Source organism: Pecten maximus, chromosome 7 (assembly GCF_902652985.1).
Source record: "Pecten maximus chromosome 7, xPecMax1.1, whole genome shotgun sequence".
NCBI classification, from domain to species: Eukaryota; Metazoa; Mollusca; class Bivalvia; order Pectinida; family Pectinidae; genus Pecten; species Pecten maximus.
In genome coordinates, this window is record NC_047021.1 from 7,020,686 (window position 1) to 7,043,682 (window position 22,997).

General features: G+C 37.9%; 2 protein-coding genes across 2 annotated transcripts; one reads left to right on the forward strand and one right to left on the reverse strand.

Moving 5' to 3' along the window:
* Positions 1 to 3,294: 3,294 nt before the first annotated feature.
* On the reverse strand, positions 3,295 to 9,670 carry LOC117331459 (S-adenosylmethionine mitochondrial carrier protein-like; the record flags this gene model as incomplete). Its single annotated transcript, XM_033890180.1, is given in 4 exon segments — positions 3,295 to 3,404; positions 3,783 to 3,939; positions 5,368 to 5,452; positions 9,516 to 9,670. Coding segments are annotated over 3 exon segments (300 nt in total), but the record flags the coding sequence as incomplete, so codon positions are not given.
* Positions 9,671 to 9,673: 3 nt separating this feature from the next.
* On the forward strand, positions 9,674 to 22,436 carry LOC117331458 (splicing regulatory glutamine/lysine-rich protein 1-like). The gene is made up of 10 exons (XM_033890179.1): positions 9,674 to 9,835; positions 12,712 to 12,914; positions 13,095 to 13,317; positions 15,043 to 15,230; positions 15,733 to 16,024; positions 16,354 to 16,568; positions 16,892 to 17,120; positions 18,739 to 19,060; positions 20,311 to 20,397; positions 20,741 to 22,436. The coding sequence occupies exons 1-10, from the start codon at positions 9,690 to 9,692 to the stop codon at positions 20,792 to 20,794; spliced, it is 1,959 nt and encodes a 652-aa protein (XP_033746070.1). The 5' UTR covers positions 9,674 to 9,689; the 3' UTR covers positions 20,795 to 22,436.
* Positions 22,437 to 22,997: the final 561 nt, after the last annotated feature.

Below are 22,997 nucleotides of genomic sequence, written 5' to 3' on the forward strand. Positions count from 1 at the left end.
ATGTAAACACCTCTCCCAAGAGGTTGTGGCAGCTATCTTGAATTCTGAAACTTATATTAGCTTTAGAACTATACAACTTTCTCAAAAAAAGTATCAACAATATATGCTCTATCATACTTGGATATGTCTGTACTTGTGGCTTCCCTTATTGAGGCCTATTATGTGTGATGCTGTCTCTGTACTTACCACTTCCCCTAGTGATGCCCCCATCATGTGTGATGTTGTCTCTACACTTACCACTTCCCCTAGTGAGGCCCCCATCATGTGTGATGTTGTCTCTACACTTACCACTTCCCCTAGTGAGGCCCCCATCATGTGTGATGTTGTCTCTACACTAACCACTTCCCCTAGTGAGGCCCCCCATCATGTGTGAAGTTGTCTCTACACTTACCACTTCCCCTAGTGAGGCCCCCATCATGTGTGATGTTGTCTCTACACTTACCACTTCCCCTAGTGAGGCCCCCCATCATGTGTGATGTTGTCTACACTTACCACTTCCCCTAGTGAGGCCCCCATCATGTGTGATGTTGTCTCTACACTTACCACTTCCCCTAGTGAGGCCCCCATCATGTGTGATGTTGTCTACACTTACCACTTCCCCTAGTGAGGCCCCCATCATGTGTGATGTTGTCTATACACTTACCACTTCCCCTAGTGAGGCCCCCATCATGTGTGATGTTGTCTATACACTTACCACTTCCCCTAGTGAGGCCCCCATCATGTGTGATGTTGTCTATACACTTACCACTTCCCCTAGTGAGGCCCCCATCATGTGTGATGTTGTCTATACACTTACCACTTCCCCTAGTGAGGCCCCCATCATGTGTGATGTTGTCTACACTTACCACTTCCCCTAGTGAGGCCCCCATCATGTGTGATGTTGTCTATACACTTACCACTTCCCCTAGTGAGGCCCCCATCATGTGTGATGTTGTCTCTACACTTACCACTTCCCTAGTGAGGCCCCCCATCATGTGTGATGTTGTCTATACCCTAACCACTTCCCCTAGTGAGGCCCCCCATCATGTGTGATGTTGTCTCTACACTTACCACTTCCCCTAGTGAGGCCCCCATCATGTGTGATGTTGTCTCTACACTTACCACTTCCCCTAGTGAGGCCCCCATCATGTGTGATGTTGTCTATACACTTACCACTTCCCCTAGTGAGGCCCCCCATCATGTGTGATATTGTCTATACACTTACCACTTCCCCTAGTGAGGCCCCCCATCATGTGTGATGTTGTCTCTACACTTACCACTTCCCCTAGTGAGGCCCCCATCATGTGTGATGCTGTCTCTACACTTACCACTTCCCCTAGTGAGGCCCCCCATCATGTGTGATGTTGTCTCTACACTTACCACTTCCCCTAGTGAGGCCCCCATCATGTGTGATGCTGTCTCTACACTTACCACTTCCCCTAGTGAGGCCCCCATCATGTGTGATGTTGTCTACACTTACCACTTCCCCTAGTGAGGCCCCCATCATGTGTGATGTTGTCTATACACTTACCACTTCCCCTAGTGAGGCCCCCATCATGTGTGATGTTGTCTCTACACTTACCACTTCCCCTAGTGAGGCCCCCATCATGTGTGATGTTGTCTACACTTACCACTTCCCCTAGTGAGGCCCCCATCATGTGTGATGTTGTCTATACACTTACCACTTCCCCTAGTGAGGCCCCCATCATGTGTGATGTTGTCTATACACTTACCACTTCCCCTAGTGAGGCCCCCATCATGTGTGATGTTGTCTATACACTTACCACTTCCCCTAGTGAGGCCCCCATCATGTGTGATGTTGTCTATACACTTACCACTTCCCCTAGTGAGGCCCCCATCATGTGTGATGTTGTCTATACACTTACCACTTCCCCTAGTGAGGCCCCCCATCATGTGTGATGTTGTCTCTACACTTACCACTTCCCCTAGTGAGGCCCCCATCATGTGTGATGCTGTCTCTACACTTACCACTTCCCCTAGTGAGGCCCCCCATCATGTGTGATGTTGTCTCTACACTTACCACTTCCCCTAGTGAGGCCCCCATCATGTGTGATGCTGTCTCTACACTTACCACTTCCCCTAGTGAGGCCCCCATCATGTGTGATGTTGTCTACACTTACCACTTCCCCTAGTGAGGCCCCCCATCATGTGTGATGTTGTCTACACTTACCACTTCCCCTAGTGAGGCCCCCATCATGTGTGATGTTGTCTCTACACTTACCACTTCCCCTAGTGAGGCCCCCATCATGTGTGATGTTGTCTACACTTACCACTTCCCCTAGTGAGGCCCCCATCATGTGTGATGTTGTCTATACACTTACCACTTCCCCTAGTGAGGCCCCCATCATGTGTGATGTTGTCTATACACTTACCACTTCCCCTAGTGAGGCCCCCATCATGTGTGATGTTGTCTATACACTTACCACTTCCCCTAGTGAGGCCCCCATCATGTGTGATGTTGTCTATACACTTACCACTTCCCCTAGTGAGGCCCCCATCATGTGTGATGTTGTCTACACTTACCACTTCCCCTAGTGAGGCCCCCATCATGTGTGATGTTGTCTATACACTTACCACTTCCCCTAGTGAGGCCCCCATCATGTGTGATGTTGTCTCTACACTTACCACTTCCCCTAGTGAGGCCCCCCATCATGTGTGATGTTGTCTATACCCTAACCACTTCCCCTAGTGAGGCCCCCCATCATGTGTGATGTTGTCTCTACACTTACCACTTCCCCTAGTGAGGCCCCCATCATGTGTGATGTTGTCTCTACACTTACCACTTCCCCTAGTGAGGCCCCCATCATGTGTGATGTTGTCTATACACTTACCACTTCCCCTAGTGAGGCCCCCCATCATGTGTGATATTGTCTATACACTTACCACTTCCCCTAGTGAGGCCCCCCATCATGTGTGATGTTGTCTCTACACTTACCACTTCCCCTAGTGAGGCCCCCATCATGTGTGATGCTGTCTCTACACTTACCACTTCCCCTAGTGAGGCCCCCCATCATGTGTGATGTTGTCTCTACACTTACCACTTCCCCTAGTGAGGCCCCCATCATGTGTGATGCTGTCTCTACACTTACCACTTCCCCTAGTGAGGCCCCCATCATGTGAGATGCTGTCTCTACACTTACCACTTCCCCTAGTGAGGCCCCCATCATGTGAGATGCTGTCTCTACACTTACCACTTCCCCTAGTGAGGCCCCCATCATGTGTGATGTTGTCTCTACACTTACCACTTCCCCTAGTGAGGTCCCCCATCATGTGTGATGTTGTCTATACACTTACCACTTCCCCTAGTGAGGCCCCCATCATGTGTGATGCTGTTGCCCAGTTCTCACCCATGGTATTCCTTATCATTGTCTTTGTCGTCTCATATGTACAGAAAAACAGAGCAGCTAGAAATAAAATCCAGAATCATTTATACAATATCAAAAATGGACAAAGGAATTTATAACTGTCCATAATCTGATAATGGGTAATATGAAAATTGTCAATCTATTGACCCTGGAACATTTCAAATGTGGCATTATTTTATACAATGTTTTGGATACAAACCTAATATCAAGGACACAACTTGACTGACAGAGGGGAAAGTCTGCATATCAAAATGCATACAGATCTCTGACTGCAACTTTCTTTATTAGATTCCATTAAAGTTATCAATCATTTACAAGATTCAAACAATTTTTTAAGATATTTTATAACTTTTTATGGAAATGATATTATAGACCAGGTTTTAATGTATCCGTGAGAATTAAAAGCTCTATTTATACCTGTAGGTGCTGATCCTATCACAACAGGAAGGAGGCCAGAGTAAATTCCTCGGAATCCGCCAGCTTTCAAGAAACCTTGCTGGCTTTGCAGGCGGGTCTTGATGGTATCCAATGGAAACAGTGACAGGTCTACGGAAACACCAGCTGCTGCTCCAGACTGTCACAATTTACATATAAAAGTCTGATACAAAATCTCCATCCACAAACCACATCAACAACTGCTCCAGACTGTCACAATTTACATATAAAAGGCTGATACAAAATCTACATCCACAAACCACATCAACAACTACTCCAGACTGTCACAATTTACATATAAAAGTCTGATACAAAATCTCCATCCACAAACCACATCAACAACTGCTCCAGACTGTCACAAGTATATATAAAAGTCTGGTACAAAATCTACATCCACATACCACACCAACTACTGATCCAGACTGTCACAAGTATATATAAAAGTCTGATACAAAATCTACAACCAGATATACCACACCAACTACTGATCCAGACTGTTACAAGTATATATAAAAGTCTGATACAAAATCTACATCCACATATACCACACCAACTACTGCTCCAGACTGTCACAAGTATATATAAAAGTCTGATACAAAATCTACATCCACATACCACACCAACTACTGATCCAGACTGTCACAAGTATATATAAAAGTCTGATACAAAATCTACATCCACATATACCACACCAACTACTGCTCCAGACTGTCACAAGTATATATAAAAGTCTGATACAATATCTACAACCAGATACCACACCAACTACTGCTCCAGACTGTCACAAGTATATATAAAAGTCTGATACAATATCTACAACCAGATACCACACCAACTACTGCCCCAGACTGTCACAAGTATATATAGAAGTCTGATACAATATCTACATCCACATATACCAAACCAACTACTGCTCCAGACTGCCACAAGTATAGTCGGAACTAAAGTCTGCATCCACAGACAACTTATGTATGATATGATTCTTCCTTAACTGTTGGCAGAGTAATGCTCCAGACATGATAAGTGTGAACAGAAAGACAGACAAAAAGGTGGAAATACAATCTATAAGCTCCATCAAACGTTTCCAAAAGGAGCATAAACATGTACATTTGTCTAGTGTAGAAGTAACGGTGCGACCTTGACCTATGGCCTGAAGCGTCTTAAATCTTATAGAACTATCTCTTAGGAATGAGGTTTTCATCACTTTCAAATGTGTTCAAACAACTTGAAATACGCATTAAAAAGATAAATGCCTAAAGCCAAACCCTCATCCACCACTATGTTTGAATATTTATAGCTGTTAATTAGTTTACATTGTTTAAATTGTGAAAAAAAATTCACTCACAATTTCAGTAAAGTAACCACAATACATATTATGTTAGTATATATGCACATTATTTCTTATACATTATAAAACAGTAAAAAAAAAATTCTAATGAATGATTGAATATCAAATATAGATTTTTAACACTACATCTGAATATTAAAGAAGGAATACATGTAGATACTGACCAGTAAGGCAACACTACATCTGAATATTAAGGAAGGAATACACGTAGATACTGACCAGTAAGGCAACTTTAAAGTTTGTCTCCGTCATGTTGGGTTTGTGGCAGGCTGACACACAGCTCACATCTCTCACAGTCTGTAAACTACCAATACACGGATGTTACGTTCAACTCAAGTGGACGCGGTTGACAGATATAATAACATTAAATCCTAGTGAGAAAAGCCAAAGGAAACAACTCTGAATTCTCAAACATATTAAATAGCAAAATGGAAGCACAGAATCATAGTTAATTAAAGATGATATTGAAATTTAAGTGGATTTTGGTAAAATGTGGATTGGGGCTCGGCAGATGGACTGTGGTAAAATGTGGATGGGGCAGGTGCACATGGAATTTTGTGGAATGGGACAGGTGGACTATGGTAACATGTGGAACAGAGTTTAAATGGCTAAATCTAGGGTAGTATATAGCACAATAAGCGGAACTGGGGGAGTTGAAAAATATATGTAACAAAACTCAGATGATCTGTTAATTTTTTGATAGATTTTGATGGATTTGATTTTAAATTCTCCTGGTGAGGCACTGATGAACTACTAACATTCCAACTATTATATATGATGGACATTTTCTAATTTCTCAGGAATAAACCTCAAGATATCAAAGATTTTGACCTGAACAACAGTCATAGCGAGTACGAGCAGGCCAAGGATGCCTTGTTTACACCACCACTTCAGAAATGTACAGACTACACTTCCTGTGAGATTCCCTATTGATACATTGTGATGTTAATCTACAATTTTCCACATGTACTTACCCAGAGGGAAGTATTTCATTTCAATGTCTTTCAGGTTTAAATATAATATCATAGGAACAAGTGTCATGTTTACAGTAGTAATTTTACTGTATATGATGAACAAAAACTGTATCAACTTATACCTTAACTATCTAAACTACATTACATAATTATAAACCAAAAAGTAGTTGGTAAGGGTCAGATCGTGGATAGGGTCAGATTGTTGGTAAGGGTCAGATCGTGGATAGGGTCAGATTGTTGGTAAGGGTCAGATTTTGGATAGGGTCAGATTGTTGGTAAGGGTCGGATCGTGGATAGGGTCAGATTGTGGGTAAGGGTCAGATTGTTGGTAAGGGTCAGATCGTGGATAGGGTCAGATCGTGGATAGGGTCAGATCGTGGATAGGGTCAGATTGTGGGTAAGGGTCAGATTGTTAGTAAGGGTCAGATCGTGGATAGGGTCAGATTGGAGGTAAGGGTCAGATTGTTGGTAAGGGTCAGATCATGGATAGGGTCAGATCGTGGATAGGGTCAGATTGTTGGTAAGGGTCAGATCGTGGATAGGGTCAGATTGTTGGTAAGGGTCAGATCTTGGATAGGGTCAGATTGTTGGTAAGGGTCAGATCGTGGATAGGGTCAGATTGTTGGTAAGGGTCAGATCGTGGATAGGGTCAGATTGTGGATAGGGTCAGATTGTTTGTAAGGGTCAGATTGTTGGTAAGGGTCAGATCGTGGATAGGGTCAGATTGTTGGTAAGGGTCAGATCGTGGATAGGGTCAGATTGTGGATAGGGTCAGATCGTGGATAGGGTCAGATCGTGGATAGGGTCAGATTGTTGGTAAGGGTCAGATCGTGGATAGGGTCAGATCGTGGGTAAGGGTCAGATCGTGGGTAAGGGTCAGATCGTGGATAGGGTCAGATTGTTGGTAAGGGTCAGATTGTTGGTAAGGGTCAGATCGTGGATAGGGTCAGATCGTGGATAGGGTCAGATCGTGGATAGGGTCAGATCGTGGATAGGGTCAGATTGTTGGTAAGGGTCAGATCGTGGGTAAGGGTCAGATCATGAGTAAGGGTCAGATCGTAGGTAAGGGTCAGATTGTTGGTAAGTGTCAGATCGTGGGTAAGGGTTAGATTGTTGGTAAGGTCAGATTGTAGGTAAGGGTCAGATTGTTGGTAAGGGTCAGATTGTTGGTAAGGGTCAGATTGTAGGTAAGGGTCAGATTGTAGGTAAGGGTCAGATTGTGGGTAAGGGTCAGATTGTTGGTAAGGGTCAGATTGTTGATAAGGGTCAGATTGTTGGTAAGGGTTAGATTGTTGGTAAGGGTCAGATTGTAGGTAAGGGTCAGATTGTTGGTAAGGGTCAGATTGTTGGTAAGGTCAGATTGTAGGTAAGGGTCAGATTGTTGGTAAGGGTCAGATTGTTGGTAAGGGTTAGATTGAGGGAAAGGTTAGATAGTGGGTAAAAGTCAGATTATGGGTAAAGATCAGATTGTGGGTAAAGGTCAGAGAGTAGCTAAAAAGGGTCAGATGGTAGGTAAGGGTCAGAGCGTGGTTAAGGGTCAGATCGTAGATATGGATCAGATCATAGGTAATGTAGTATCGACTACAATGTCTAATATGTAATGTTTTATTAACCACAATGTCTATATTATTCTAGCATGAAATCATCGTAGATAATGTTGTAACAACTACAATGCACTATGTTAGAGCATAAACTACGATGTCTTTATTATTCTAGCATGAAATCATCGAAGGTAATGTTTTATCGACTACAATATCTATGTTAGAGCAGGAAATCATCGAAGGTAATGTTTTATCGACTACAATGTCTATGTAACCTGTGCTCGTACGTTGTATGGGGTATACATCCAATACTAACTCTTATCAAACAAAGGAACCATGCCCGGGTAAGTATCTATCAGACCCTTGAGTACCTTTACAGATTTAGCCATATTGTTTTCTTGGGTGACCATTGTTTATTTTCAGGATCAACTTACTTTTATATAGCATACAGTTTGTCAGATTAGTAATGATTTATGGTGAGATGTGAGCAGGGATGTAAATGCTCGTCTGTTGTCAACTAGGGATGTCACGGTTAACCAAAATAACGGTTCAAAAGCTCACTGTTCGGATTGGTTCATAATTTGCGTATTTCGGTTCAGTCATCATGAATAAGTAGGTCATTGTTGTTTGGTGACAGCAAAGGCATGTATTATTTGTGTCATATCTTGATCAATACACGTTTCTGACTCTGTACTACGTAGTCGAGCAAATGCAATGATTTGTGCAAATGTATTCTTTAGAATTGTTTTACATGTTTTTTTCTCATAGCAGACAGTCTTAATTAAGCTTGTGCACAAGACGGTAACTGTACAGAAAATTCTTATAAAAAGAAAAAAATACTTCTTAGGATTTACGCCACCTTGCTTTACCGGAAGTCTTATAAAAGGACTTACACAACTAAATAATTTACTATATGTTATTACTATTGACCCCATCCCTTCATTCGCTCGATTGAATTATTAAGTTCCAATGATAGGAAATTTATATCAAATGAAAGTTTGAAGTTTTAACTATCAGATAAATGCTGTTATTGTATATAGACTTATATAATTAATGGCATATAAGAGCACACAGTACTCGAAAGACAGTAACCCCCCCCCCCACTCTGGTATATAGAAAGTAGCCATTTGATATGTTATTTACTCAGGAAAACAGGTACAACCCTAAGAAATACAGGGACCTGGTTCAGGTGAAACACCAGCCACCAGATGATTGGCTGATTTATATTTCATAAATAGTTGTGCGAGTCCTAAAAGGCTGGGCCATCTTTAACCAAATACCTTCAACAAATTTTAACTGGCTAATGTTAAAATCAGACTCAGATATATACATATCTTAATATGTGGTTAAAACGGTATGTTTGCTGAGCAGAAACATTTCCACTATTAAAAACTTCATAAAAAGATATATTTGACCTTGACCTGTCACTGTGTTAATTACAAGCATGCGCAGCTCTGGGAAAAACTATATAGACCTAATTAACTTCATCAAGATTGCTTTAGGGTATATTTATTCAATCTGGTAACAAATATAATATTCAATGCACTAATATTATATACTAGAAATCACATGTCAATGAGGTTTAATATATATATATATATATATATATATATATATAGTGACCTTGACCTTTCATACTTTGGTAGTGGGTCAATTCAGTTAAAATATGCACATTTCAAAGCTTGATTAAATCATCAATTTAGCTTTAATTTAAATACTAAAGGAGCTTTGGTATTTTTAATCGAACGGCCGTTACGTCAATTCATACCAACTGCAGCGATAACCTTTGACCTAAATACGGCGTTCTGCTTAAATTCGAACTCAGCTCATCAATCCGACAGGAATTGCTTACCTTATTGTCAAATAAGTAATGAAATTATGTGATCACTTCTGTAAAGAATGTTTTCTTCTGGGCATAAGTATCTGGTATATGCTGATGAAACTTGCACCAATGCGTGCACGTGTTTATCTGTTCGATGTTTGTTGACCCTGAGCAAAGGAAGCGAGTTCTAGGAGGTGTCAGCGCATGTCATACCGGAAGTCATCGCAACGTGCTCCCCGAATAAACGTCAACATGGAACTCGAAGTTGACGAAGCATCAAAATCACTAGTAGCGTCATGGTTCTCGGACGAAAGCGTCGACTCAGAGCCTGAAGACATTCCATCAAAAGCGTATAAGTATAAGTTTGCACCCATAGATTTAATATTTAGCTCTTCGACGTAAACACCACTCGTAAATGAGACCTTAGGCTAGCGGATGCAAAGTCAATGAAAGTGAAGAAATTAGCCAAATTAGTGTGGTTCTTGCGTACTTTCCGGATGTATATTATATCTGAGTACTGCAGCTATTTCTCAGTTGGGAGATCAATAGCATTTCAAAACCAGGTCATCAATTTATCTTCTATTTATATCGATAGTTATGTTAATTATAATACACTTATAATATATCACGATTTTGTTTGAATAGGTGTTTGTGGATGAATATTTTGGATTTTGTAATTTCTTTCCACAACTGTACCGGGAGTACCTTATATAAACTGGGAAACTATTGCAACAAAAAGCCATTTTTACATAATTTAAAGCCACATACTCCCAAACGACCAAATTCTAATTGCACACGTATATTGATAGCCCGAGTTTTCTCTGGCCCTGTCACCATGTCTGGTGTATAGGGCCAGAGCACACTACTATATAAAAACGTGGAATTATCCGACACCAAACTATCCAACACCGTTTGGTGTCGTTAAGAATTTGGTGCGAATACAATAAAATCTGGTGTGACATAACACCTACCTTATATATATTGATAAATGAGATATTTATTCACCGCAGAACACCCATTTAGTCCCATCTAGGTGTTTTATTCCGTCCATAGAGACCCTCGCTTTACGCAAGTCAAACTTTCATACTTGACACGACGCCATATTGCTAACGGCCTAATTACCCTTATCAGTGCGTGATGGAGCGAATAGGAAAAAAATACATTAATTTTTATATATTTTAACCCTTATGAATTTATAAATAATGAATTTTTGAATTTAATATAACAGGTTTTTAGGAAATAATAAGCTTAGTTTTCTTAATTTAAACTATGCAAGAAGAAAAACACAATAAAGCATATGTGGTCTTTTCGGTCCATTGCGTTCCGATGCGGGTGGTTAGTCGTACTGTCACTTACAAAATGGCAGGTCAACAGTACAAAATTTTGACTAGCGTAAAGCGAGGGTCTATACGGATAAAAATGCTGGGGTGAAGGGCTACCAAGTGTGTTCAAAGAAATGACCTTGACCTTCATTCAAGGTCACATGGGTCAAAAAGGCTATAATCTTCCAAGCAACTTCTTCTAAATTAGCAAGAGGCCCAGGGACTTTATATTGGGCCTATGGCATGCTGGGACGTAGGGCTACCAAGTTTGTTCAAATAAATGACCTTGACCTTCATTCATGGTACAGGGGTGAAATTGGCTTAAATCTGTAAACAATAATTTTGCGATAGCCAAGAGTCTCTGAAACCTGATATTAGGCAAATATTATGCTGGAATGAAGGACTAGAAAATTTATTGATATGAAAAAACAAGCATATACTTATATTTGAAAAAAGAGGTAATCAGCATAGTATGTGTAGAAATGACCTCAATCAACGTCAAAGTTAGTGTAGAGCCAGGTGAGCGATACAGGCCCATTGGGCCTCTTGTTAAATGTTCAAAATAGCCTATAATTAGATAAATTTAAGTGCTAATCTTCCTAAGACAGTGAAGGGTATATGCAATGCATTGTCAATTCATCCTGGTGATATTATAAAAATTCTTCCTTTTCTCATTATCAGTACTGATCCAAGTACATATGAAGTTCTTTAACTCCAAATTTTCCGTAGGAAACAAGGAAAAAAATAAGGAAATAAAATTCAGGTTTATTTTTTATTTTGGTAATGCTTTCTTTTATATATAGACAAACCTTAGTTAAAGAAATTATTTCAAATAAAAAAATGTAACCCAGGTAAATACTAGTCACAATAAACCGCTCGACTAGAGAGATCTTCTCTTTAGCTCGATCGGTTGAGCGTAAGACTAGTAAGCCAGAGGTCCCGGGTTCGATCTCTAGCGGAGGCAGTAATTTAAATTTAATTAATCCTGCGCTCTGTTACAAAAAAATAGGATAGGAAACAAGGGGGTGATGCTTTTCACTAAATACTTAAACATCATTTGTATGTTTGCATTGTACTTAACGTGAATGTAATGGACAAGGCTATACGAGGACAATGTCCGGAGATGATGGGTCCACACAAGGGTGTTTTTATAGTGTTATCACACAGAAATATCCTAACTTAGACATGTTAGCATGAGATGTACAGCTGACCTAGCCATATTATACAGACAAAAGGCTGACAAGTCCTTACTGCCAGCACCTCAAAAGCTTAATTTCAAGCAGGGTGCAATAAGTATCTATTTCAGTGACTTGGGTTTGTTGCTTGGCTTATAGCTACAGGTGGCATACATAGAGGACTATATATATAGCTAGATGTAAGCATGTAATACACTGTTTTAACTGATACTGGTTCCCATACAATAGGGTGTTGAGCTATGACAGATAGTTATTCATTGTGAAGAAACTGCTGGAAAGTAACATAAGTTTGGATGTTATTTTATTGAATTTCACAATTTATAATTATATATCCATTCAGATAATACAATTGTCTATGCAAGAGCGATGTACTGATTCTTAATTTTGTTGTGTCTGTAGAGTTCTTAGAGATTGGAGCAGATATTAACATCACAGTGCGGTGAAACCAGGGCTATTTCTCACTGGTTTGGGGTGGGGCCTTTTTGTTTCATTTGGGGAAAAAAATTAATGAATTAGGAAGGATTTTATAGGAGTACACTGCAAATTTTGGGAAATAATTTCAATTAGGAATGAGGCCCCATTAAAGGCCCCAAAAAGCCCTCAGAAAAAAACCCCGGAAACAGACTCAATAATTAGCACTGTTGTCGTTTAGAATTTGTTAATTTTTTAGAAAAAATCATTGTTCAATGTAAACATGTTACTGTTCAGGAAGAAGAACAGGAAAAAGGCTAAAGATGAAAAAACAAGATCTCCAACTGTAAAAGAGAAAATCAGCAATGGAATTAAGCAATCTTCACCATCCAAAGGATCACAATCTACAAAGAACATCAGCAGTGTGTCATCATTTGTGGAGGAAAAACTGAAGAAAAAACTGAAAAAGTCTCAACACATTAAAGATGATGAGAACAAAGGTATGTTAGATTTATCAGGTATGTTTGTAGTACACACTTTCCAGGAGTATCATCATTTGTCCTGGATCATATATGGAGGATAAGGTCAAAGGTCATATCACATGGTTAATAACTTCAAGGTATATATTATCAGTACTTTCTAACTTATGAAAATAAACTGATGTAACTTTTGAATTTCAGAAACTGAGAAGAAATTCACAGGTATGAAGAAGAAGATGTCTACAGGTGATAGTAGTGATGATGAGGAGAGTAAATCTGCATTGGTGGCTAAGAAGTCCCCCAACCAGACTCCAATACAGGCACACACAGTGGAGAGTCTTCAACAAAAACTACAGGACAACACTTTGTCAAATACTGCCAAGAAAAAATTGAAGAAAAAACTCAACACACTTTTAAGCAATGAGTAAGTGTATAGCTGAAAACTGTTGTTGTTTTTATCTAAATAATCATGTCAACCATTTTTATGTGATGGCTGAACTGACAAAAGTATTCATGAAAATAAATTTCCAAAAACAAATAAATATCGCATACCTGCTGTTTAACTTCAGCTCATATATAACCTAGAAAATTAGGATACATAGGTTCACATTTTTGCTGGTAGAAATACCCCAAGCCAGTATATAATTAGACTGACTAAATATAGAGCAATGGGGAATTCATATACAGAACTAGATGATAGATTTTCTAAATTAATGGGGAGATACATGTGTGGACTAGGGGTTCTGTAGTATTGGGGAGATACACGTGTAGACTAGGGGTTCTATAGTATTGGGGAGATACATGTGTAGACTAGGGGTTCTATAGTATTAGGGAGATACATGTGTAGACTAGGGGTTCTATAGTATTGGGGAGATACATGTGTAGACTAGGGGTTCTATAGTATTGGGGAGATACATGTGTAGACTAGGGGTTCTATAGTATTGGGGAGATACATGTGTAGACTAGGGGTTCTGTAGTATTGGGGAGATACATGTGTAGACTAGGGGTTCTATAGTATTGGGGAGATACATGTGTAGACTAGGGGTTCTATAGTATTGGGGAGATACATGTGTGGACTAGGGGTTCTGTAGTATTGGGGAGATACATGTGTAGACTAGGGGTTCTATAGTATTGGGGAGATACATGTGTGGACTAGGGGTTCTATAGTATTGGGGAGATACATGTGTGGACTAGGGGTTCTGTAGTATTGGGGAGATTCATGTGTAGACTAGGGGTTATATAGTATTGGGGAGATACATGTGTAGACTAGGGGTTCTATAGTATTGGGGAGATACATGTGTGGACTAGGGGTTCTGTAGTATTGGGGAGATACATGTGTAGACTAGGGGTTCTATAGTATTGGGGAGATACATGTGTGGACTAGGGGTTCTATAGTATTAGGGAGATACATGTGTAGACTAGGGGTTCTGTAGTATTGGGGAGATACATGTGTAGACTAGGGGTTCTATAGTATTGGGGAGATACATGTGTAGACTAGGGGTTCTATAGTATTAGGGAGATACATGTGTGGATTAGGGGTTCTATAGTATTGAGGAGATACATGTGTAGACTAGGGGTTCTATAGTATTAGGGAGATACATGTGTAGACTAGGGGTTCTATAGTATTGGGGAGATACATGTGTGTAGACTAGGGGTTCTATAGTATTGGGGAGATACATGTGTAGACTAGGGGTTCTATAGTATTGGGGAGATACATGTGTGGACTAGGGGTTCTATAGTATTGGGGAGATACATGTGTAGACTAGGGGTTCTATAGTATTGGGGAGATACATGTGTAGACTAGGGGTTCTATAGTATTGGGGAGATACATGCGAGAATTTTTCTCAAACTTCATATATAACACCAGGCAGCCATCTTGGATTATGACAGTTTGTTATCGCTGTTTCTAGTTCACAGAAAGCTCTCCTTAGATCTCTCTTAGATTTCATATGTAGGTTGTCCTTGTCATCAAATCAATCATTAAAGTAGAGAAAAAGATTAGTCTTACATAACCAATATAGATCATTCAATGGTGGGTGCCAAGATCCTTCTTGAACCTCTTGTTAATTTCTAAAAAAAACTAACTATATTTATCTATTTATGTGGTATATACACATATTTTGATATGATCTACATTTACATTTTTTAGAAAAGAAGGTAGTAAATCTACTGAAAAGCAAACCGAAAAACACAAGAGTGAAACAAATGTTACCAAGAAAAATAAAGAAAAAGGAGAGAAGGGTAAAACTGAGGCCAAGCTTGTGAATGGAACAGGCAACAAAGGAGATGTCAAGAGTGATATCAGAGGGGACAATGAGGGGAAGAAAGTTAAAACAGGTGTAGTATCCATTAATATTCTCATATTGCACATGTTCAGTTTCTAAAGCCGGAAATAAGTTATCTGGTATGTCAGCATTTTTTTCCCCCATTAACCGATTATCAGTATACTTATACATGTAGTTTGTAGATCATGAGAATTTTAAAATTTGTAGGTACAAATATTTGAAAATCATTTGGTAGATCATGAGAATTGTAAAACTTGTGCAGGAGTATGTAACTTATTTGGTAGATCATGAGTATTGTAAAGCAAGTACAGTTACTGTATATGTCAATTATTTTTAGGTTATGACATTTAGAAAATGAACATGAGAATTGTAAAACTTGGATAGATAGATGTATATTTGTTTATAGATTGATATACCATGGAAATTGTAAAATTTGTACAGGTAAATGTGATGTAGTTTGTAGATCATGAGAATGGTAAAATTTGTACAGGTAAATGTGATGTAATTTGTAGATCATGAGAATGGTAAAACTGTTACTTTTGTATTTTTTATAGAAAAGAAACTGAAGGAAAAACAGAAGAAACAACCTAAATCAGATAAAACTATTGAATCAGTGGAAACTCCTAAGTCTAAAAAGAGACAGAAGGAAGAAAGTTCCTCTGATGAGTCTGATGATGATAATCAAGTGGTAACAAAGAAACCAAAGGTCAAAAAGTCAGAAAATTCTGGAACTCCAGACCGTTCCAGACACAGCATAGCAACTTTAGAACAGAAACTTAACGTCACCACTTCAAAGGTGGCCCGTAAAAATATCAGGAAGAAGATCTCTGAATTGAAAGCAAGACAGTAAGTATATCTAATATGAATGGTTACTAATATAATGTTCAGTAAATGTATAATTATTAAGAAGTTTTAAAGAAATAGTTTTGAAATGATACTCTGTTTTAAAAGTTAAAAAGGTTAAATTAAAAAGCTATACATGATCTGAAGCAGAAAAGTTTTATGAATTTGTAATTTATGTTCTGTCATCACCTATACAGGTATCAAACCTCAGTAAATTGTCCGAGATGAAACAGTGCCTGATACCTGTATAACAGTATAACATATGTTGTGTATGATTTATGAATTTAGGTGTTTTACTGTATGTTGTTGTAACATCATTATCTTTTGTTTAGGCAAGCTGGATCAACCCCCAAATCTGACAATAGTGAGATGCTGAATGTAGCGTCAGACAGCAGTGAATCAGAAGATACAAATGTCTCCATGGAGCCTGCTAAAAAGAAATCAAAGTCAACCAATTCTCCTGTGAAGGAATCTCTCCTTGATAAGCTGAAAAAGATCAAGAGTCCATCATTAGAAAAGGCTGCTAGCAGTTCACAGTCTAAGACAGGTAATATGTTCTGATCACCTGTATGTAACAGACACCACTCAAATTAATTCTTCCCTTCTTTCAAGGAAAGGTTTCGATGTTACAAATCCTTTTGGGGTGTATATATGTATTTCAATAATTCTAACAACATGTGCCATCCATACCCTGGGCACATAGTTATGCTGTCCATCACCCAGAAATAGATTAATACACTTATTTCTGAGCTAACTTTGTTTGTGAGTTAACTTCAATTGTTTCTGAGTGAACTTTGTTATCAATGTTTCTGATTTAACTTTGATGTCATCATTCCTGAGTTGACTTTGATGAGGTTGTTTTTCATGCAGTCATCTCTAAGAAAAGATCTGCAGAAGATGCAAGCATAGAAAATGACTCTCCATCTAAATCGAAGAAAAAGTCAAAAGTCCAAACAGAAGTCGGTGGTGCTCCTCAGAGTCCGGTAAAAAGTATTGAAGAAAGACTCGCCCATTTTAATGAGAGACTCCAAGAGGAAGGCCTTTCTGCAGCATCAAAGAAGCGAATTAGGAGGCAAATAAAAAAACTCGAGACAGAAAGGTATAGAACCATAACTGTATTACTAAGTTAATGTCATAGAGAGGATACCAAATGAAAAACACAACCGTATACAATGTACATAATAACACGACAATATACAATGTACATAATAACACGACAATATACAATGTACATAATAAAACGACAATATACAATGTACATAATAACACGACAATATACAATGTACATAATAACACAACCGTATACAATGTACATAATAACACGACAATATACAATGTACATAATAACACGACCGTATACAATGTACATAATAACACGACCGTATACAATGTACATAATAACACGACAATATACAATGTACATAATAACACAACCGTATACAATGTACATAATAACACGACAATATACAATGTACATAATAACACAACCATATACAATGTACATAATAACACGACCATATACAATGTACATAATAACACAACAATATACAATGTACATAATAACACGACCGTATACAATGTACATAATAACACAACAATATACAATGTACATAATAACACGACCATATACAATGTACATAATAACACGACCGTATACAGTGTACATAATAACACGACCGTATACAATGTACATAATAACACGACAATGTACATAATAACACGACCATATACAATGTACATAATAACACGACCATATACAATGTACATAATAACACAACAATATACAATGTACATAATAACACAACCATATACAATGTACATAATAACACGACCATATACAATGTACATAATAACACAACAATATACAATGTACATAATAACACAACCGTATACAATGTACATAATAACACGACCATATACAATGTACATAATAACATGACAATATACAATGTACATAATAACACGACAATATACAATGTATATAATAACATGACAATATACAATGTACATAATAACACGACCGTATACAATGTACATAATAACACGACCGTATACAATGTACATAATAACACGACAATATACAATGTACATAATAACACGACAATATACAATGTACATAATAACACGACCGTATACAATGTACATAATAACACGACCGTATACAATGTACATAATAACACGACCATATACAATGTACATAATAACACGACAATATACAATGTATATAATAACATGACAATATACAATGTACATAATAACACAACCGTATACAATGTACATAATAACACGACCATATACAATGTATATAATAACATGACAATATACAATGTACATAATAACACGACCGTATACAATGTATATCAATGTATATACAGTAACTACTCGGTTGTATTAGAAGAGAATCCAGTCTATCAAGGAGAAGACAATCCATGGACATGATCAAAATAAGAAAATATCGGGGTATTGCAGGTATCAAATTTCTGGTGAAATGCAGACAAAACAGCGATAGAATCAATGGAGGTTTTGTCTCATATTCTTATATACAATAATATTTCAGTGATTCATACAAGATGATAAGAGAAAATGATATATAACAGTGTTGTGTAGTTAGTTGAAAATTATATATTGTTGAACATACTAAAAGATCACAGTTTGTTTTCCAATTCGTATGTCATTTGATGCCATTGTACATGCATGTACATATGATCAATTTTCAGTTCTGAAACAGAAGACACTACACCACTCAAGAAAACCAAAACAAAAAAGGCAGGAAAGGCAGACTCTGCAACAAAAGTAGGTAAAACTAAAGATACAGATTCAGTGGCAGTGGTGTCCAAAAAGAAAGATCCATCATCAAAGGCAGCTAAGATAAAAAAGACAGATTCTCTGAAAATGAAAGATAAGAAAAAGACAAAGAAAACAATGAAGGAGAAGAGATCCTCAGATGAGGAAGACATGATGAAGGAAACAGAAGGATGGGAGAGTGATGAAAACTCGGCTGATAACAGTGTTTTGGAGGAAACACCAACAAAGAAAAAGGTAGGAATTGTTTTTATATCAAAATGTTTAGTACAGACAGGTGATTGCAAACACTTTTTCTCATGTCAACAGACATAGTGAGTACACAGTGAGCTTATATAGCATTGCTAGACATCAAAGGATAAACACAATTCTGATGTAAAAATGGGGGTCTTTACCCACTCCAAGGGACTTAATTTCTTTAAACACAATCACGTTAAAAACAATCCCTGGGGTCTTTTCACTTCCCTAGGTAGTCTGGACTTCATTTCTGGTTTATTAGCTCGCCTGCCCGAAGGGCAAGTGAGCTCATGCCGTTGTGCGGCATCCGTCGTCCGGCCGTCTGGCATCAACTTTTTCATTCAAACAACTTAGTCTCAATAACCAAGAGACCCAGGGACTTGATATTGGGCCTGTAGCATGCTGGGGTGAAGGGCTACAAAGTTTGTTCAAATAAATTACCTTGACCTTCATTCGAGGTCACATGGGTCAAATAAGCTATAATCTTCAAACAACTCCTTCTCAATAACCAAGAGGCCCAGGGACTTGATATTTGGCCTAGCATGCTGGGGTGAAGGGCTACAAACATTATTCAAATAAATGACCTTCATTCAAGGTCACTAAAGGTCACATTGTTCAAATAGGCTATTATCTTCAATTGACTTCTCCTTAATAACCAAAAGGTCCAGGGACTTGATATAAGGCGTTTAGTATGCTGCGGTGAAGGGCTACCAATTTTGTTCAAATAAATGACCTTGACCTCCATTCAAGGTCACAGGGTTGAAATTGGCTTAAATCTGTAAACAATAATTTTGCGATAGCCAAAAGCCTCCGAGACCTGATATTAGACCAATAGAATGCTGGAATTAAGGAATAGAAAATTTATTGATATGAATAAACCTAGCTTACTATGATATTTGAATACAGAGGTAATCAGCATAGTATCTGTAGAAATGACCTAGATCAACATCAAAGTTGCTGTAGAGCCAGGTGAGCGATACAGGCCCATAGGGGCTCTTGTATCTTTAAAGCAGTTCAGATTTGTATGTTTAATTTGGTCAATTCCAACCAGGTGAGTGATGCAGGCTGTCTTGGCCACTTGTTTCTGAGATAAGAAATAGAAAAAAAACCACCCTTTAATGAGTAATCTTTTTATCAACCAATTAGCAAATGGCATCTAGGACAGAAACCTAGGATGTCATGTATATTTTAATAGAATCAAGGAGGGACACATTATGTGTATATTTATGTTTACATGTTATTATTTACAGAGAGTCAAGGAGGGACACATCAGGAAAAGGGTAAAGAAAAGGAGTAAACAAAAGAACATCAAGAAGGATAACAGACCGGATCACATGGTAAGAGATTGGAGTGTTAGATACTGATATATCAAATAATGAGGATAAAAGTCTATCGTAAATAGCACTCAGTACAACTTTCTCATGGGCATGTTATTGTTTGCTGGGTAAGTTAAAAATAACAAATGTTCATCATTTACAGTCTTAAAAACATGGAAATTTACAATGTAAAAATCGTAAACTTGGTCTTTATAAAAATGTATATATATTATATGTCTGTATTTAATCCCTATACCACAAGAGAAACATTGTATTATATGAATACATTCTTTTAGTAAACAATAGGAGAAAATCCAGTCCATGTTTAAGTGTTTACTTTAGGTTTTCTATGATTCTGTTTCAGAAACCACCTCACTTAAGGACGGCAGCGAAAGGGTGTTCCGATGAGTCATCCTGATGGGGACACTGCTCTGAAGGACAACTGTGTCTCCATGGAAAACTTCAAAATATATGTTAAACATTCTTGAAAGCATATGGTGGAAATCATTTAATAAAACAAGACTTTAATGTTTCTCTGTCCAAGATGCTAGGTTGACAAGAGGTTACAGTGTTCACAAATTATATTTTTATGGACTAATGAACCTTTGTTTTATGTACCACATGTTTATTTGTGGCTATGAGGCAACCCTAACAGACCATTGTCAGGACACTAAACAGTAGTATGGTGTCCAAACATAAAACAAAAAAGTTTAACATACAAATACTTCTCAATATTCCTGTTACAGTATTTCCATAGAGTTTTTTTTTTTTTTTTTTTCATCTTTTTTTTTTCATACTTCCATGGATATCTTGTTTGTGTTCCTGGACAATGTTTCCCTAAAGATCTTGTTTGTGTTCCTGGACAATTTTTCCCTAAAGATCTTGTTTGTGTTCCTGGACAATGTTTCCCTAAAGATCATGTTTGTGTTCCTGGACAATGTTTCCCTAAAGATCTTGTTTGTGTTCCTGGACAATGTTTCCCTAAAGATCTTGTTTGTGTTCCTGGACAATGTTTCCCTAAAGATCTTGTTTGTGTTCCTGGACAATGTTTCCCTAAAGATCATGTTTGTGTTCCTGGACAATGTTTCCCTAAAGATCTTGTTTGTGTTCCTGGACAATGTTCCATGGATACCTTGCTTGTGTTCCTCGCCATTTCCATGAAGGTCTTGTTTTTGTTTCATGGACAATGCTTCCATGGAAATTTTGTTGTTGTGTTCCTGGACAATGTTTCCATGGAGATTTCCTTTATTTCCTGGACACAGTTTCCAAGGAGCTGTTTTTTTTTTTTTCGTGGACAAAGTTTCCAAGGAGATGTTGTTTTTAGTTCACCTGGCCCAAAGGGCCAATGAGCTTAGGCCATGGTGCATCGTCAGTCTGTCTGTCCGGCCTTGTCCAGTTGTCAGGCTGCAGTCCATCTTCTGCCCTCCTTCAACATTTGCTTTAAATCACAACTAGTCATAAAATACTGAATTGGTTTTAAATGGTCAGAAAGATACTTGGCGGAAGGGGAACAGCTTTTGCATAAATGATGACTCTGACCCCCTCAGGTTAGAGGGACGGGGCCCACTAGGGGAAATTGAGGTAAATCCCTACTAGTTCTAAATGCCTAAATGAATTCTGATGAAATTTAGTCTGAAGCGTTATTGGGCAAAGGAGATCTAATGTTGTATAAATGGAAAGTATGGGTTACCTGAGGCTGGAGAGTGGTGGCATGATAGGGGAAATGTTGCAAAATAGGGAAAAAAAAAAAAAAAAAAAATTTAAACCATAGTTGGAAGATACAGCAAAAAAGTTAGAAACGTATTGTAATGTAACTTAAAGTATTTTTGCCATAATTTCTGAAATTTCCAGGTGAGTGATGTAGCCCTCTGGACCTCTTTTTATTTGAAGGGCATTTGTATTTGCATCTTGTTTATGTTTCCAAATGATGCTGTTAAGGGGAACACATTTAACTAAAATCTTGACAGGAGATTATATAAGTCACTGATTACTGGTCTTTTTATTTGATTATCTATTTTAATATTTCCAATGTCATCTACAAAGAAATATACAGAATGTCACCAGAAATGTTTATCATGAATTGATATTTGGTGTTTGAAAATGTGACATCCTCTATGTTATTGAATGTAAATGATATGAAGTATATGATCTATTTTTGTAGTATTACTGAATTAGTCTATTTTTTCATGTGATATTTCTGTACAAACAGTAACAAGGAATTGTAGCACTCAGCTTAACATCCACAATGACAAATTTATATTTCAGCATCTTTCTTTATTTGATTTAAATTTAATCAGTCCTTCTGTTTGTGGGACTCAAACTCTGTCTCTGAAGGATCCAGTCAAGTTTGTCATCTTTTGCAAAGTTATGGGGTAAAAGAGCAGTTATTCAATTATTCTGTAATTATAATGCTCATGGAAATATCAAATTATTAATTTGTACATTTATGTACCATTTTAATCCATCCGTAACAGATCATAACTCAACCATATCTAGTATAGTTCAGTAGACAACTGCTCATTTCATTGTCCTGGAATCAGAATTACGTATTTCAATTCTGAATGTATGAAAAGCCAGCTACATTTTTGTTCCATTACACTATTATAGATATAGCTGTGTCT

What these genes read in the sequence shown, in the direction of transcription:
- LOC117331458 (XM_033890179.1), top strand. Translation starts at nt 9,690, where the DNA reads ATGTCATACCGGAAGTCATCGCAACGTGCTCCCCGAATAAACGTCAAC. An exon ending in GAAGACATTCCATCAAAAGC is followed by an intron (nt 9,836 to 12,711) that starts GTATAAGTATAA and finishes GTTACTGTTCAG; the next exon opens with GAAGAAGAACAGGAAAAAGG. An exon ending in AAAAAACTCGAGACAGAAAG is followed by an intron (nt 17,121 to 18,738) that starts GTATAGAACCAT and finishes ATCAATTTTCAG; the next exon opens with TTCTGAAACAGAAGACACTA.